The 13,526-nt window shown below is 33.2% G+C and overlaps 1 protein-coding gene across 1 annotated transcript in view; it reads right to left on the bottom strand.

Annotated features, from left to right (window-relative positions):
- The window catches only part of LOC128872794 (uncharacterized), a 148,964-nt gene that overhangs the window by 17,612 nt on the left and 117,826 nt on the right, over positions 1-13,526 (bottom strand). Inside the window, exons 2-3 of the mRNA XM_054115832.1 lie at positions 5,505-5,697; positions 3,416-3,560 (exon numbers count right to left, since the gene is read on the bottom strand). Of these exons, the coding sequence (XP_053971807.1) occupies positions 3,416-3,560; positions 5,505-5,696 (337 nt within the window). The 5' untranslated portion in view covers position 5,697. The remainder of the gene's footprint in view (positions 1-3,415; positions 3,561-5,504; positions 5,698-13,526) is intronic.

The following is a 13,526-nucleotide window of genomic DNA, read 5'->3' as shown; positions in this document are numbered from 1 at the left end:
AATTGAAATTAAATGTACAAATTTTTCCATTTTGTCAAATCAAATAGAATAACAATATACATTTCATATCCATATCCATTTTTCCATAATTTATTAGCAAATCTTCAACAACTTCCTTATAATTTATAATCTGCCGAGCCACAAGCCCTAAACTATTGAGCAGCGCTATCAAGGATATTGGGATGAAAGAATGTTTGGAGACTACATTTGGTTCTTCATCAGAGAAACGAACCCAACGAAGAACAGAAGACAAAGTAAAGTCCGAAATCATTTCTAATCGAAATTAATTAAATAAATGTTTTCTATATAAATAGGAAACAAATACAAAAACAGAGTAAAATTGGGATTTTTGTACCTTTACTCAATTGTTCCTAACTCCGGTATTTATCCATAGATTTTCTTCAACAAAAAGCTTGTTTTCTTCGTAACAGTGCGATCTATACGTAAACAATAAGAAACTGCACATAATTTGACAATTTATATTTTTCCATGGTGATGGAAGAAATATTAGTGTTCTATTTTAGCCTAAAAATCATAGTTTCTCATACATATTGGCTCGAAACACTTAAACTATTGAACCGATTGGAAAATAATGTAAAAAACAATTGTTGGAAATTCGATTACCTTTACAATAGCTTCTTGTGCGACCCAATCGGACGTTTCTAACTCAAGATATGGCCTAAAATGTGAAGGTATGTCAGAAAAAAATCGGAAAAAAATTCAAAAATTCATATAAAAAAGACCTATCCATAGAAAAACTTTTTCTTGCGATTTTCGAGTTTAGTAGGCCAAAATACATAAGGAAAAAATTGTGGTATTGAATGTACATTTTGGCTGTAAACTAGTGTAATAGTCCTGTGAATAACATTCTAACGTTGGAACTCAGAAAACAACCCTAGAAACTCAATTTATAACATGGAACGCCTAGAACTCATTCGTTCTAAGGATACTATTTTAGTTCATATTCATCAAAATGTTATTTCAATTTAACCCATTCACTGCCAATTTACCAGATGTCTCGTAGTTCAAATTGGTTGCAAGGGATAAGCTTATAGCCTTTTGTTTCACGATTTATTAAAAAATTTTCTTTTTACAAAAAACAAATTCAATATCACTTTTTATTATTAAAATAATAACCTAGGTTACACATCTGTATACAATCTTGGCGTCAAAGGTAAAACGCTTTAAATTTGGCTGTCAGGGAATGGGTTAAACGAAAATAGACTTAACATAGTATAATCCTTTACTTCTAGACTACTTTTATAAAGATCTACTTGCCAAGATAACAATAAAGTAGACTTATTTATATTTTGTTTTCATAAACTTTCAGCACTATTTAGCAAGTTCGAAAATTGAAAACATGGGTTGTCATATTAGTGTCCCTAGCACTAGTTGACTGTTTAATTCGACTCCTAATGGTGAAAACGATTACATTTAATATCATTGAACAGGACTTCACTAATATAAATCCCTAATTGGTCGATTAGTGTTATTTTACAGGAGCTCGAAGATCATGCAACGTGTGAGACCCATCCGTCCGTAAAGGGTTAACCATCTCTACTCGGATATCCCTCTGAGAGGATATTGAAAGTTTGGCATGCTTTGTCATTGATTCTATGGGAGTACGTGAATGTAAACTCTTCAGAAATATTTTCTTGAAGGTTTCTATTTAAATGGTATGAAAAAGCAAATCAAAATATGATATATGTACTGAGATGTATAGGAAATGAAATATGAGTAGGTTGTTACGTAGGAAGAAAACGTGATGTATGTTTATAGTGGTGTTGACATTTAACGAGAACAACGAGGAGCATTTATATAAGGAATGTAGGTGTGATTTTGTAATATATCCATTATTTAAGTAGTATAATACAAATGTTATTATTCTTGTGTACTTTTTTCCTTTGATAACGTGTATTGTAACATTGTATGCTGTATGAAATATATCAGAAAATGTTTCTTAATACAATTTAAAAAGTTTAAGTTATCTTACTATTGCTTCCAACCAGCAATACATAATATTCTTAATAATAATAGAATATACTGTATATACAGTTCATTAATATATTGAACATACCATGTACATGAAATTTACGTATGTTTTATCAGAAAAAGGTATATGCTTTCTGCATATCTTATGTGAATGGTATATTAAAAGTATTAATGAACGATTGACCACTTTCGTTCACACCTGTTGGAAGGACAAACAAAGTGACACCTTTCCTTGAATTACAAATTCGGCTATTTGTCCAGCTTGGGCCAAAGTATTTTATTAGAATTTAAGAATTTCCTCCGAGTACTTTCACCAAAAGTAAGCAAAATTTTATTCGAATAATACATGATAACTGAAAACACCATGTAGTGATTTATTATCAACGTTTATACCGTTGGACAGTTATCGATACGTGCTTTTGTCTATTCAACGTGAAATTTAATCATTACATCATTTTGTAATTCAAATTTGAATTTTTACCGTATAAACAATGGATTAAAGGATATGTATTTATCATTCGTTACAATCTGAATTACCTGGCATTGTTCGAGATAGCATTGTTTGTCGTTTGTAGTACTATAATAGGCAGGAAGAGTTTGTATTTCGATTACCATCAAACAGGCTGAGAATTTGTATACAATAGGATTTTCATATTCAATTTTGAGTAACTTTGGTTATGCTCATTTTTGCAGTCAACGGAGAGATAGGCGAGATATCATGCACATCTGGCAGATATTTTGGAAAGACGTCTACACGTGTACAACATTCAAACAGACAGGCAGGCAGGCAGGTAGGCAAACAGACAGATAGACAAACAGATGGACGGACAACCAAAAATTCTAAAAATATAATTTTTCACATACGGTACTATTAAATGAAATTATAAATATCAGAGATTTGGAAAAAAAAACAGAAGTATATGAAAATAGAGAATAATGATCCTCAACGGATAGTATTCAGTACGACTACTCTTCCAATGCAACATGCAAATATCTTATAGATCTATTTATATCTATACAAAATTCTGGAAATATTCTTCTTCGCTATGCTATTCCTACATAAACTCATAAATATCTCAATTTGAAATAAAAAATAAAATTATAAAACCGCCTACCTTCTTGCAAATTTATGTATTAGGTTGTCCGAAAAGTTTCTTTCGCGACTTACATTCAGCTGTTTTGTGTGGCGGTGTTTCTATAAATAGCTACCTTTATCTCTTATAAGTAATTGATGTTAAAACAATAATAGAGCAAAATGGACGTAATTGAATAATGTAACAGAAAAGATAAAATATTGTGTACTACTTACTAATGCAATGAAAGAAACTTTTAGGACGATCTAACACACGTATAGGTTCGAAATCTTTATTTAGATAAGGGACTCGACCATTTGAGTCTCATGCACTGAGAAAATGGTGCTCACCGAGGAGGAGCAGAATAGAACCCGCCACGAGTAGAGCGAGTCTATGGTCGGTGGTCGTTGCGCCTGGGGCGAGTTGGACTAGACCAACAACTAGCACCACTGCACCCAACAATAGGCACACCACCACTGCGTGAAGACCCGATATCTGTTGAACGACAATGATTTTGTTAAATAACTTTCGGTCGCTGACAGACATGAAAACTCATCCTTAGGCGATTCGGTCCAGAACTGACGTAATAATTAATTTCCCAAAATCGAACAACAGTTTCACAACTAGACAATCTTCGTCTGACAATTTTGTTCCTCTACATTTTAAATATAGCAAACTATATACAGGGTGTCTACGTATTAGTTCGAACATACGCAGAGAATTCTTCAACAAATTTCCAACAAAAAATTACTCTTAGACATTTTCTTTGTGTCGCCTTATTCTCGAGTATTTTCACTTTTAATTTCATTTCTGTGTTTTCGACTTGACACTCTTTAAATGGCCATAACTCCACCAAATTATAGTGCAAACTTAAAAGTAAGTATACCATTCGAAAGAGCGTTAAATTTTCCATCTCCTTGATGCCAAACCAAAATTTATTACGTAGATTTAACACGTGAAAAATTAGGTCAAACTCTACATTGTGTAAGTTTAAAAAAATTTGATTTTTTCAGTATTCGTTTTTCGGTTGCAAAGACATAGTTGTTTCGCGGGCACTCCTCGGGAAAAACTTCCTCGAAGTCTCAGCTTTTCGGAAGAAAATGACGTTTAAATCCAGAAAAGCATAGGTTTTTAGTTAAAAATCAATATTTCTCAACAAAAATCGACTTGTTACTTTAAAATTAACTTGACATCGGGTTTGATATATTTTTTTTAGTGACACTCCCGAGGCTCTCCAATTAGGAAAACAACTGGTTTTTTTACACCTCAAGCCTCTCCCAGCCGTGTGTAGAGCCTGAGTGCGAGGTGAATAATAATTGTTTTTGAACATGTATCGATAGAATTTTCGTTTTTAGAGACAATTTAACCAAAATCAACCTCGGTGTATCGATAAATGATATGGAGATTGGAGCACGATCGTTTTCACAAAGCAAAAAATCAATGTTGTCGACGCTGGAGAACCGATAAGTTTTGTTTTAGGAGGCGGACATTTTGAACACTTTTCTGCATTTAAACGTCATTTTCTCCCTAAAATACCACCGTATAATTTTTTTTGACAAAACCATTCAAAAGCTGAGACTTCGAGGAAGTTTTTCCCGAAGAGTGCCCGCCAAACAACTATGTATTTAAAACCGAAAAACGCATACAGAAAAAGTCAAACTTTTTGAAATTTTCACAATGTAAAGTTTGACTTAATTTTTCACTTGTTAAATCTTCGTAATGAATTTTGGTTTGGTGTTAGGGAGATGGGAAATTTAAGTACACTTAGTTTTAAGTTTGCGCTGTAATTTGGTAGAGTTATGACCGTTTAACGAGTGTCAAGTCGAAAACACAGAAATGAAATTAAAAGTGAAAATACTCGAGAATAAGGCCACAAAGAAAATGTCTAAGAGCAATTTTTTGTTTGAAATTTGTTGTAGAATTGACACCCTGCGTATGTCCGAACTTATAGACAAGTAGACCTCTGTATTAAAAGGACACGTTTTGTGGTCCTTTTACTATAGAATTTAAATCATTAAAGTAAAAATGAATAAAAATCCAGTGTACCTAAAAATAAGTTTAGAGAAAAATAACACTAACTTATGTAAGGTTATGCAGCCCACATCGATATGGTGTCAATAGATAATTTAGACCAGGCCACATTTTTAGATGCATTTTTGTAAGTAAATCTGTGATAAACAACAGTTCTTCATCTTCGATTTTTTATTTTATTCTTCGATGAAAGTATTCTCAGGACACTAGTAATTTACAATTAAAATACAATTTCAGGGTTCAGAAATACATCGCAAAGATGATCTTGCTCTTCGACTCAACGCGAGAATGCGATAATCTCGCTTAAATGTTTCGCGATGCGTTGGGTATACTCACTTAAAATCAATAAATAGTTGCGTTAGCTCGACGATGTTCGTTATTACGGCGTGAACATAAGAAAAGAATTACCTTGCCACAGAGATACAACTCGGGTAAAGGCTCCAGGTGGTTGTTGTGCCCATGAGGACTAGGGGTGGGCGGCGAGCCTTGAGGTGGTGGCATCCATTGGCCCCCTAGGTAAAGCTGGCTGGGGCGTTTTAACCTTTTTTCCTGTCGTTTACGTTCGTGGCGAACTGCCACCGCTGGCATGGCACCGATCATACTGCAAAACAATCGCAGTGTCACCATACGAGGCATGAAAATATTCATTTTTAATCGTGCAGTTGAAAAAACAGCATTAATAGAATAATTTTATACCAGCCTCGAGGACAAACCATTCGAACACACAAAATGCAAACTAATATTTCCAATAAAATATCTTTTTTGTAAAAATAGTCCAAATAATTCACCAAGGATAAATTATTGCAGAATAATTTCAAATTTGTAATTCTGTTCAGGAATATTATTATATCTTATTTTAATTAATTTTTAGCAGTATGCGCCAGGATGGGCAATACAAATTTTATATCGAATAATTTTTTTTACTTCATTTTTTAAATGATGAACAACGTTAGTTTGAGGAAATGACAGGCTTTTAGCATTTGTTATATTGGAACTAAGTTTGGATTACGCGTGCTTATGTTATTTAAACATGCATTAGGTATAACCATTTTAACCATTATATATTTTAAGAATTAGGTATAGGTACAGGCATAACATATTTCTTTACATATTTATATATTTTACATATTTTAAAAACCAGGTGTAACTATGTTAAAAATCAAATCGATTTATTTTTCTTAGCATATCGTTTGCGAAATGAAAGAACAAGAAACCTTTTTACCATTTTATTATCTAATTTTCTTTTGCCCTTCATTATGACTCTATTACATAATTGAATTCTTATGCAACGCTCTGAATAGTGTATTTCATTCGTTTCTGATATTTAAGTAATTTTTCACTTTAAAATTCAGTCCATTTCACTCGTTTCTGTATTTCGAGATCTCTCAGTTATATCGAGCAATGTTCTTTCAACTTTGTACTTATAACTTTCATGTCTCTTTTTTGATAATTGCTGTTTCGCGGTACTGTATATTGTTTTATTTGTTTTCTGTGGTTGGCAAACCATGACGCTAGCAGATTTTTAATTCTCAATATTGGAAAATTGTATGTTGAACGCTGCAACGCACATGATCCCGTTTTCCTAACCGTGAAAGGATCTGATGCGTGTCAGTTAATCAGTTCGCTCCAATTTCCAATGTTTACAGAAGATTTTAACGTTTATCTTCTATATACGTCACGTAAAAATGACATATCGTATTCCAAGGGAATGGGTGATGATAACAGGAGAGATTGGTTTGCGTTTACTCACAATATACCTGATAGTCTAATGGCCTTACCTCAGTAGTATTTATACAGGGTGTCCCAGCCTTAGTGATACAGCGCTCTACTCCAACACTATCGGCCGAATGTGAAATTCCAAATATGGAAATTGCATGGTAAAATGGGGCTCATGTTTCAGCAAGAAGGAATTTTTGTTAACTTTGTTATTTAACAAGATATGATGGTCAAGTTTCGTTTTTCAAATGGAACTATATATTTTTTTGTGTACCATGCGATAGTACTTCTCAAGACGAATTCATTAAGCTTTAATGTATTTACCCGATTTTTATTAGTTTTCAAGCTATAACGCTTCAAAGTTTGCTAATTTTCAAGGAAAAACCTCGATTCGACGCCGGGCGGTCCTATTGATGCGGTAAGCACCATGGGGTTCTTGAAATCGATACGGAGGGTCTCGCTTGCGATCCCAGGCCCAAGGAAGGAAAACGAGAAAAGTATTGACCGCTACTGATGCATTACTTGTAGCGCCGAAAATTTTCTAGGTAAGTAATACTTTTCCTGTTTTCCTTCCTTGGGCCTGGAATCACAAGCGAGACCCTCCGTATAGATTTCAAGAACCCCATGGTGCTTTCGGCATCAATGGGACCGCCCGGGGTCGAATCGAGGTTTTTCCTTGAAAATTAGCAAACTTTGAAGCGTTATAGCTTGAAAACTAATAAAAATCGGGTAAATACATTAAAGCTTAATGAATTCGTCTTGAGAAGTACTATCGCATGGTACACAAAAAAATATATAGTTCCATTTGAAAAACGAAACTTGACCATCATATCTTGTTAAATAACAAAGTTAACAAAAATTCCTTCTTGCTGAAACATGAGCCCCATTTTACCATGCAATTTCCATATTTGGAATTTCACATTCGGCCGATAGTGTTGGAGTTAGAGCGCTGTATCACTAAGGCTGGGACACCCTGTACACTCTGGGTCTAGTTGGTCAAACTAAACAAAACACGTCCTGCGATCCAAATTCTAAATTAAAATGTATATATATACTCTAAATTATATAATTAAATTTTAATGTATATGTACTCAAAAATTTATTAAGATTATTATTTATGAAGTTAGAGTTAAAGAATCATATGAAATCTGTGACTGGATTTTGAATACTATCCTTTCTTTCGAAATTCTTAGTATATTCGGGTATAATTTATACAAGAGCGCCCTCATTTGGTATTATAAACGAGGTGGATTCAGATTACGCGTAACTTAATTTATAGTTTACGTTGCACAACGTTAAATTTTAATTGATGGTATTCCATTAATTAAAGCACCAAAATCAAGCATCTACATATTTGATTAATATCGTTAAATTTTGATGCACTTTGTGTTCTAAAAGTACAAAAATATGAATTATATTCATTTATGAAGTTAAATGTGGAGTGTTTTGTATTGTAAGCCGTTGATTAATACTCTATGAGTTCGATAATTATTTAAGTACTTATTTTCGTATGTATCAAAAAAAACAATTTCAATAACCAAAAATATACTCTGTTATTAACTCTAAAATTGACTTAATCGTTTAATCTTTGCTTATAAATGCATCAATGGCTTTCGATTTCTTTCCTTGCAATTCAGAAGTAGAATATGTCGTCCATGGTCAGACATCCTTTCTGTCACTACTCCTAAAAAGGAATTCTTTATGAATTTTCAACACGAAAACAAGGCAAAGTAAACAATCTAAATTTGTATGTACGAACATGTGCACTTTGAAGTATATCTTGTAAAGTTTCTATTGAAAAATATTCAAAAATGGCGTCGCATTAATTTTGTCTCGAAATTCCATTACATATTTTTATTTGGCCGCCATAGAATCTTCTAGACTACTAGTCCAAATTTGTACAGTATATTGTTGTATATATGGTCTCAAATGTAGAGTAGAATTTTTGTTATACCTTTGTTTACTCGATAATAATACAATTTTTAGTCTTGTACTCTCACTGGAAAAAGAGGAAAAAATAAAAATGTTCAAAAACGATTACGCTATTGTATAAAAATATTCTGTGGACATTTTTAAATCGATGTCAACTGAACAAATATTATTAACAAATAATGTTGCACCATTTCCCAATATTTTTCAATTCTACAAGATAGAGATAAATATATAAATATATATACATTTACGTATTCAAATTTGAACATGTCAGATGATATAACCTTTATGTCAAAAGTTTAAAATAGTAATTTGCTTTTAGACGAGTCAATGTAGTTGTACTCCTTAGCCTTTTCATTCGTTACGTGTCAAATTTTGCATATTGAATTTGACATTTTAATACAAACTGGAAAGCAATTTGACCCGTCATTTCACGTTTTCCTACGTTTTATACGCGTAGTCCAATTACATTAAATACTGGCATGCAGAGATGGTTAATATTTAATTCGAATCATAGATACCAAATAAAATTAAACGTATAACAATCTATTCATGATGTTTATTGGATTGAATAATTGTACAGATAACTTTTTATTCGCTATAATTTAAATTCTTATTTTTATTAAATCATAAACGAATAAAAAGTCGTGTATTTCTTATTCGTTTATCCAGCTTTTCATCTACAGAAAAAGTATGCCAACAAATGCCATCGTGTAGCTTGTAATAGAAAAATTGAAACCAAACTGTAGCTTCGCGTTATGTTGATAGAACTAATCAGCTAATGCATCAGCTCAAAAGAAGCCGTTACCATGCGTGTACTCAAAATTTTTGTTTTGTTTGCACAACTCATAGCTGCTTGGCTTAATTTTGATTTATTCCTAGATAGTGATAGTCAGAGTTACTAAATAGACCAACGTAACAATTGAAATCCAAAGTTACATAATTTGAGTAACGCAATTTCAGTTACTACAATAAAATTTCTTCTGAACTATTATTAAGCTAGCTATTATTAATTCCATTACTGAAGCAATGTTTTCACGAGTATTCGTACTCATCATGTGCATTAAAGAAATTTATCTGAATTAAATAATAAATTAGACGTTTTCAAATAAATTTTGCATTATCAATAAATATACACACGTAAAGTTTATTCATTTACATGTTTATAATGGAATATTCATTTGCAAATGTCAATCCTGTCATTTATTTTAGACTTTCTTCAATGGAGATACAAGATACAAATACTTATGGGACTGACTGTATGCTTGTTTCATTATGTCGATAAAAGTCAGCATAAATGATTGATAAAAAACGTAAATGGTTTCTGTAACTTTCCATGTGCAATTCGGAATTATAAAAAATGCTTGTGCTTTGTAAACCTAGTGTTAACTCTATTAAAAATGGAGAAGATACCTTCATTAGTTTCTAACAAAATAACTCGTACCACTTTATACAGAATATATCGTACATAAGTGCTTGACACAGTTCCTCACGTGTCTCTATTACTTATTAATCAAGCTCGCACCGATTCTTTGCCAGTAATTTCACACATTTACTGAAATTCGTGACTCGAAGGTGTACTTCTGACGCGTCGTGTCGTTCAGACTTGTTTCGCCAACAAGGGGGCGAATGATCACGCGTGGCGGTGGATTAATTGCCGCTGAAAGCGTTGGAACGGGTGTTTCGTGTGAAATGGGTCGATTTTTACAAAACGGTCATTTAACAATACGGAACGGCGGCTGTACTTTCGGCGAGTTCGTGAACCAAGAGACGCTATGAACTTTGGTGACCCCAGGTGACCCCAAGCAACCCCGTCGGTCGATACGTCACTACATCCACCTCGTTCGCCCGCTGGGCTCGCCAGGTCGCTCGAATATACGCGAGTTCCATGGGGGTTGGGCGAATCGACGGTAAAAGCGAGCCTGCGATCTTCACCCAGGAAAGAGGTACTCGTTTCTTCTTCCTGTTACGGCAGGTTAATATTGTGTGACTGACCTGATCTACCCTCGATAGATCTGCGCGCGCGCACGCCAAAGGAATTGTTTTGGTTCTACGAAACGACGATCAACGTTTCAAGCACTGGTAAACCAATTACTGGTATTTGGAAAGTGGAAATCAAGGATTAGTGGCAGTCGAGGATAGCGTAGACTTTTTGAATTTGACGATGTATATGGAATATCTAACAACATTGTTAGCATATTTATTATAATTCAACCTTTTACTTTACTACGAAAAAAAGTGTACTGAGAATCTACGTACAAGGTATATATCTGTCACTGTAGACTTTTTGGATTTGGCGATGTATATGGAATGTCTAAAAATATTGTTGGAATATTTACTATAATTCAACATTTTATTTTACTACAAAAATAAATGTACTGAGAATCTACGTACAAGGTATGTATCTGTCACTGTAGACTTTTTGGATTTGGCGATGTATATGGAATGTCTAACAATATTGTTGGAATATTTACTATAATTCAACCTTTTATTTTGCTACAAAAATAAGTGTACTGAGAATATATGTACAATGTATATATCTGTCACTGCAGAATAAGAAAAGAAAAGGTTTAGGATATGGCCTGCCCTCTCAAGTGTCATTGAGGACCTTTCCCATTATTTCCTAGATCCTAAACAGATGTGTGAAAACTGCAGTGGATAAAACTAGAAATTCAGCTCCTCGTATGCAATAAGAGTATGATGTTATATCACTTCAAAAAGAATACGTGTATTTTCGAAAGATTAACTCTACTTCACAATGCAAATAATTCAGATGAATCTCGTAAATTGAAGTGTATGTAATATTGCCAATTGTTTTAACTAATCTTCATAATCAACTTTTCTTAAAAATTCACCATAACCATCACTTCGAACTTCGAGCATATATGTATATGGTAAATAAATTATTTTGTGCACGTAACGTTACAGAACTTTGACAGATTTAACCCTACAATTTTCGTTATGCATTAAATTTAAAATTTAATTAACTTTTCGTAACAATTTGTATGTTATTATAAAAATAAAAGAACTCATTCTGTTCTAGTATGCATATTTAATAAATGTGTTGAACCTCACAGAAGGACCTATGAACAACGAACAAATCAATTCATTTCTTTTTATTGAACTCGTAATCTGACCAAAGATATAAATTTTGAAAAAGATCCAAAAGTATGGATTGAAAGGTTGAAGTTAAAAATGACCTGTAATATTATAAATATATTGCTCTCCAAAGTCCACTGTTTCCATATGTTTCAATAATTCAACGAATTATACCATTTTGTGGCCAGTATGAACTGTTCAAGCAGTTTAATTAAGCCATCATCGAAATCCTTTATTTATCGTTGGTGAGCGCGGTTTTGTTTCAGCGTGATACCATAAAAATTTAATTTTTAACGAATTTATAAATGGTATCCTGTTTTTGTTTCGCACGCTGTCCTGACAGCTATCGCAAACAAATGATTCGTGGCTGCGAGAGTTAAAGCACAACTAGTTCTGCGATTTAAGAGTTAAAGCGACTGTGTGGAGCCAACGAAAGGATCGATTTGAAAGACCTCTCACCAGTTGCTTTGTCAAGGGGAACACTGGCTCCTCTTGCTTCGTTAGCCGGTGGTTTGGATACATAAAATTCGACAACATTGAAAGTAGGGATGGAATCGAGTATATCACATGAATTTATTTCAACAGTATTATCTACAGTTAGACAGTGATTATTTCGTGATTACTTTTGTAAATTTTACTAGTAACTTTTTACTTGTAACTAGGTTTATAATTTACTGTCATAAATAACTGTATGTGCGTCGCAGCGTCGACAGTTTTTAGCGACGATTAAACGACGCGTGGAATCAGTTAGGATTCCTGAACAAATGGAGATCAGTGGACTGTAACTTAGTGAAAAATTGTTGAATGCGAGATTGTATTTTTACTAACAGACTTTATTCGGACGTTGTGGTGTAATGGCTAGTTAGAGACAGAATGAAAACGCTTCTACGAACAGTCGAAGTAGGCGTACAATTTTTGTGTGTTAAGGGTGAGGGAAAAACAGTTTCTGATTGGTCTATTGGTTGGCTAAAATTCGGGTGGAAATGGCAAATTAAAGTGACGTGGACAGAAGGTCTGGGTTTTCCAAGTTGACCGTAGCAAGTAATAAAGCCAAGCCAATACCTCGACGTGAGAAATGCAAAACAAAGACTCTACTGCTAAGGCTAAAGGTTCTGGCGACCAGATGTGAGTAGTAATAAACGAAATGATTCGACGGTACGTACCGATTCCTTGGGTCTTTATTGCTGCTACAGGTAAAGGGCCTCACAATAACTAAAATTAAATGTATGGAAGTAATCTTCATTGTTACACATGATTATATATCATTCTAAACCTTATGTTCCTTTTTATTATTGTACATATATTTACTTTGTTTCTACAAAGAACCTAAAGTAAGGTCGAAATGTAGAATAATAATATTATATTTAGGAAAAGAATTTTTCCAAGTAGTTAAAAAAAAAATCAGTAATTTGTAACCTTTAGAACTAACTACCTTTAATTATTTATTAATCACTAATCGTGTTTAACTATTCGTTATTCATTAATCACTAATCGTGTTTAACTATTCGTTATTCATTAATTGTGTCTGATTACCGATCAGTCATGATTAATCACACTTACTGATTATTCAGGAATAACCTTAAATGAAAGAAGAAAAATTCATCTTCTGCTATATAAATTTCGTTTCACCCTTCGAATAAAAAATGATTTGCCAGTTATTTATACGTCTATGAATTAATTAAT

The sequence above is a fragment of the Hylaeus volcanicus genome, chromosome 2 (genome assembly GCF_026283585.1).
Source record: "Hylaeus volcanicus isolate JK05 chromosome 2, UHH_iyHylVolc1.0_haploid, whole genome shotgun sequence".
Taxonomy (NCBI): domain Eukaryota; kingdom Metazoa; phylum Arthropoda; class Insecta; order Hymenoptera; family Colletidae; genus Hylaeus; species Hylaeus volcanicus.
The sequence above is the reverse complement of the archived record's forward strand: the minus strand, read 5'-3'. Positions and strand labels throughout refer to the sequence as shown.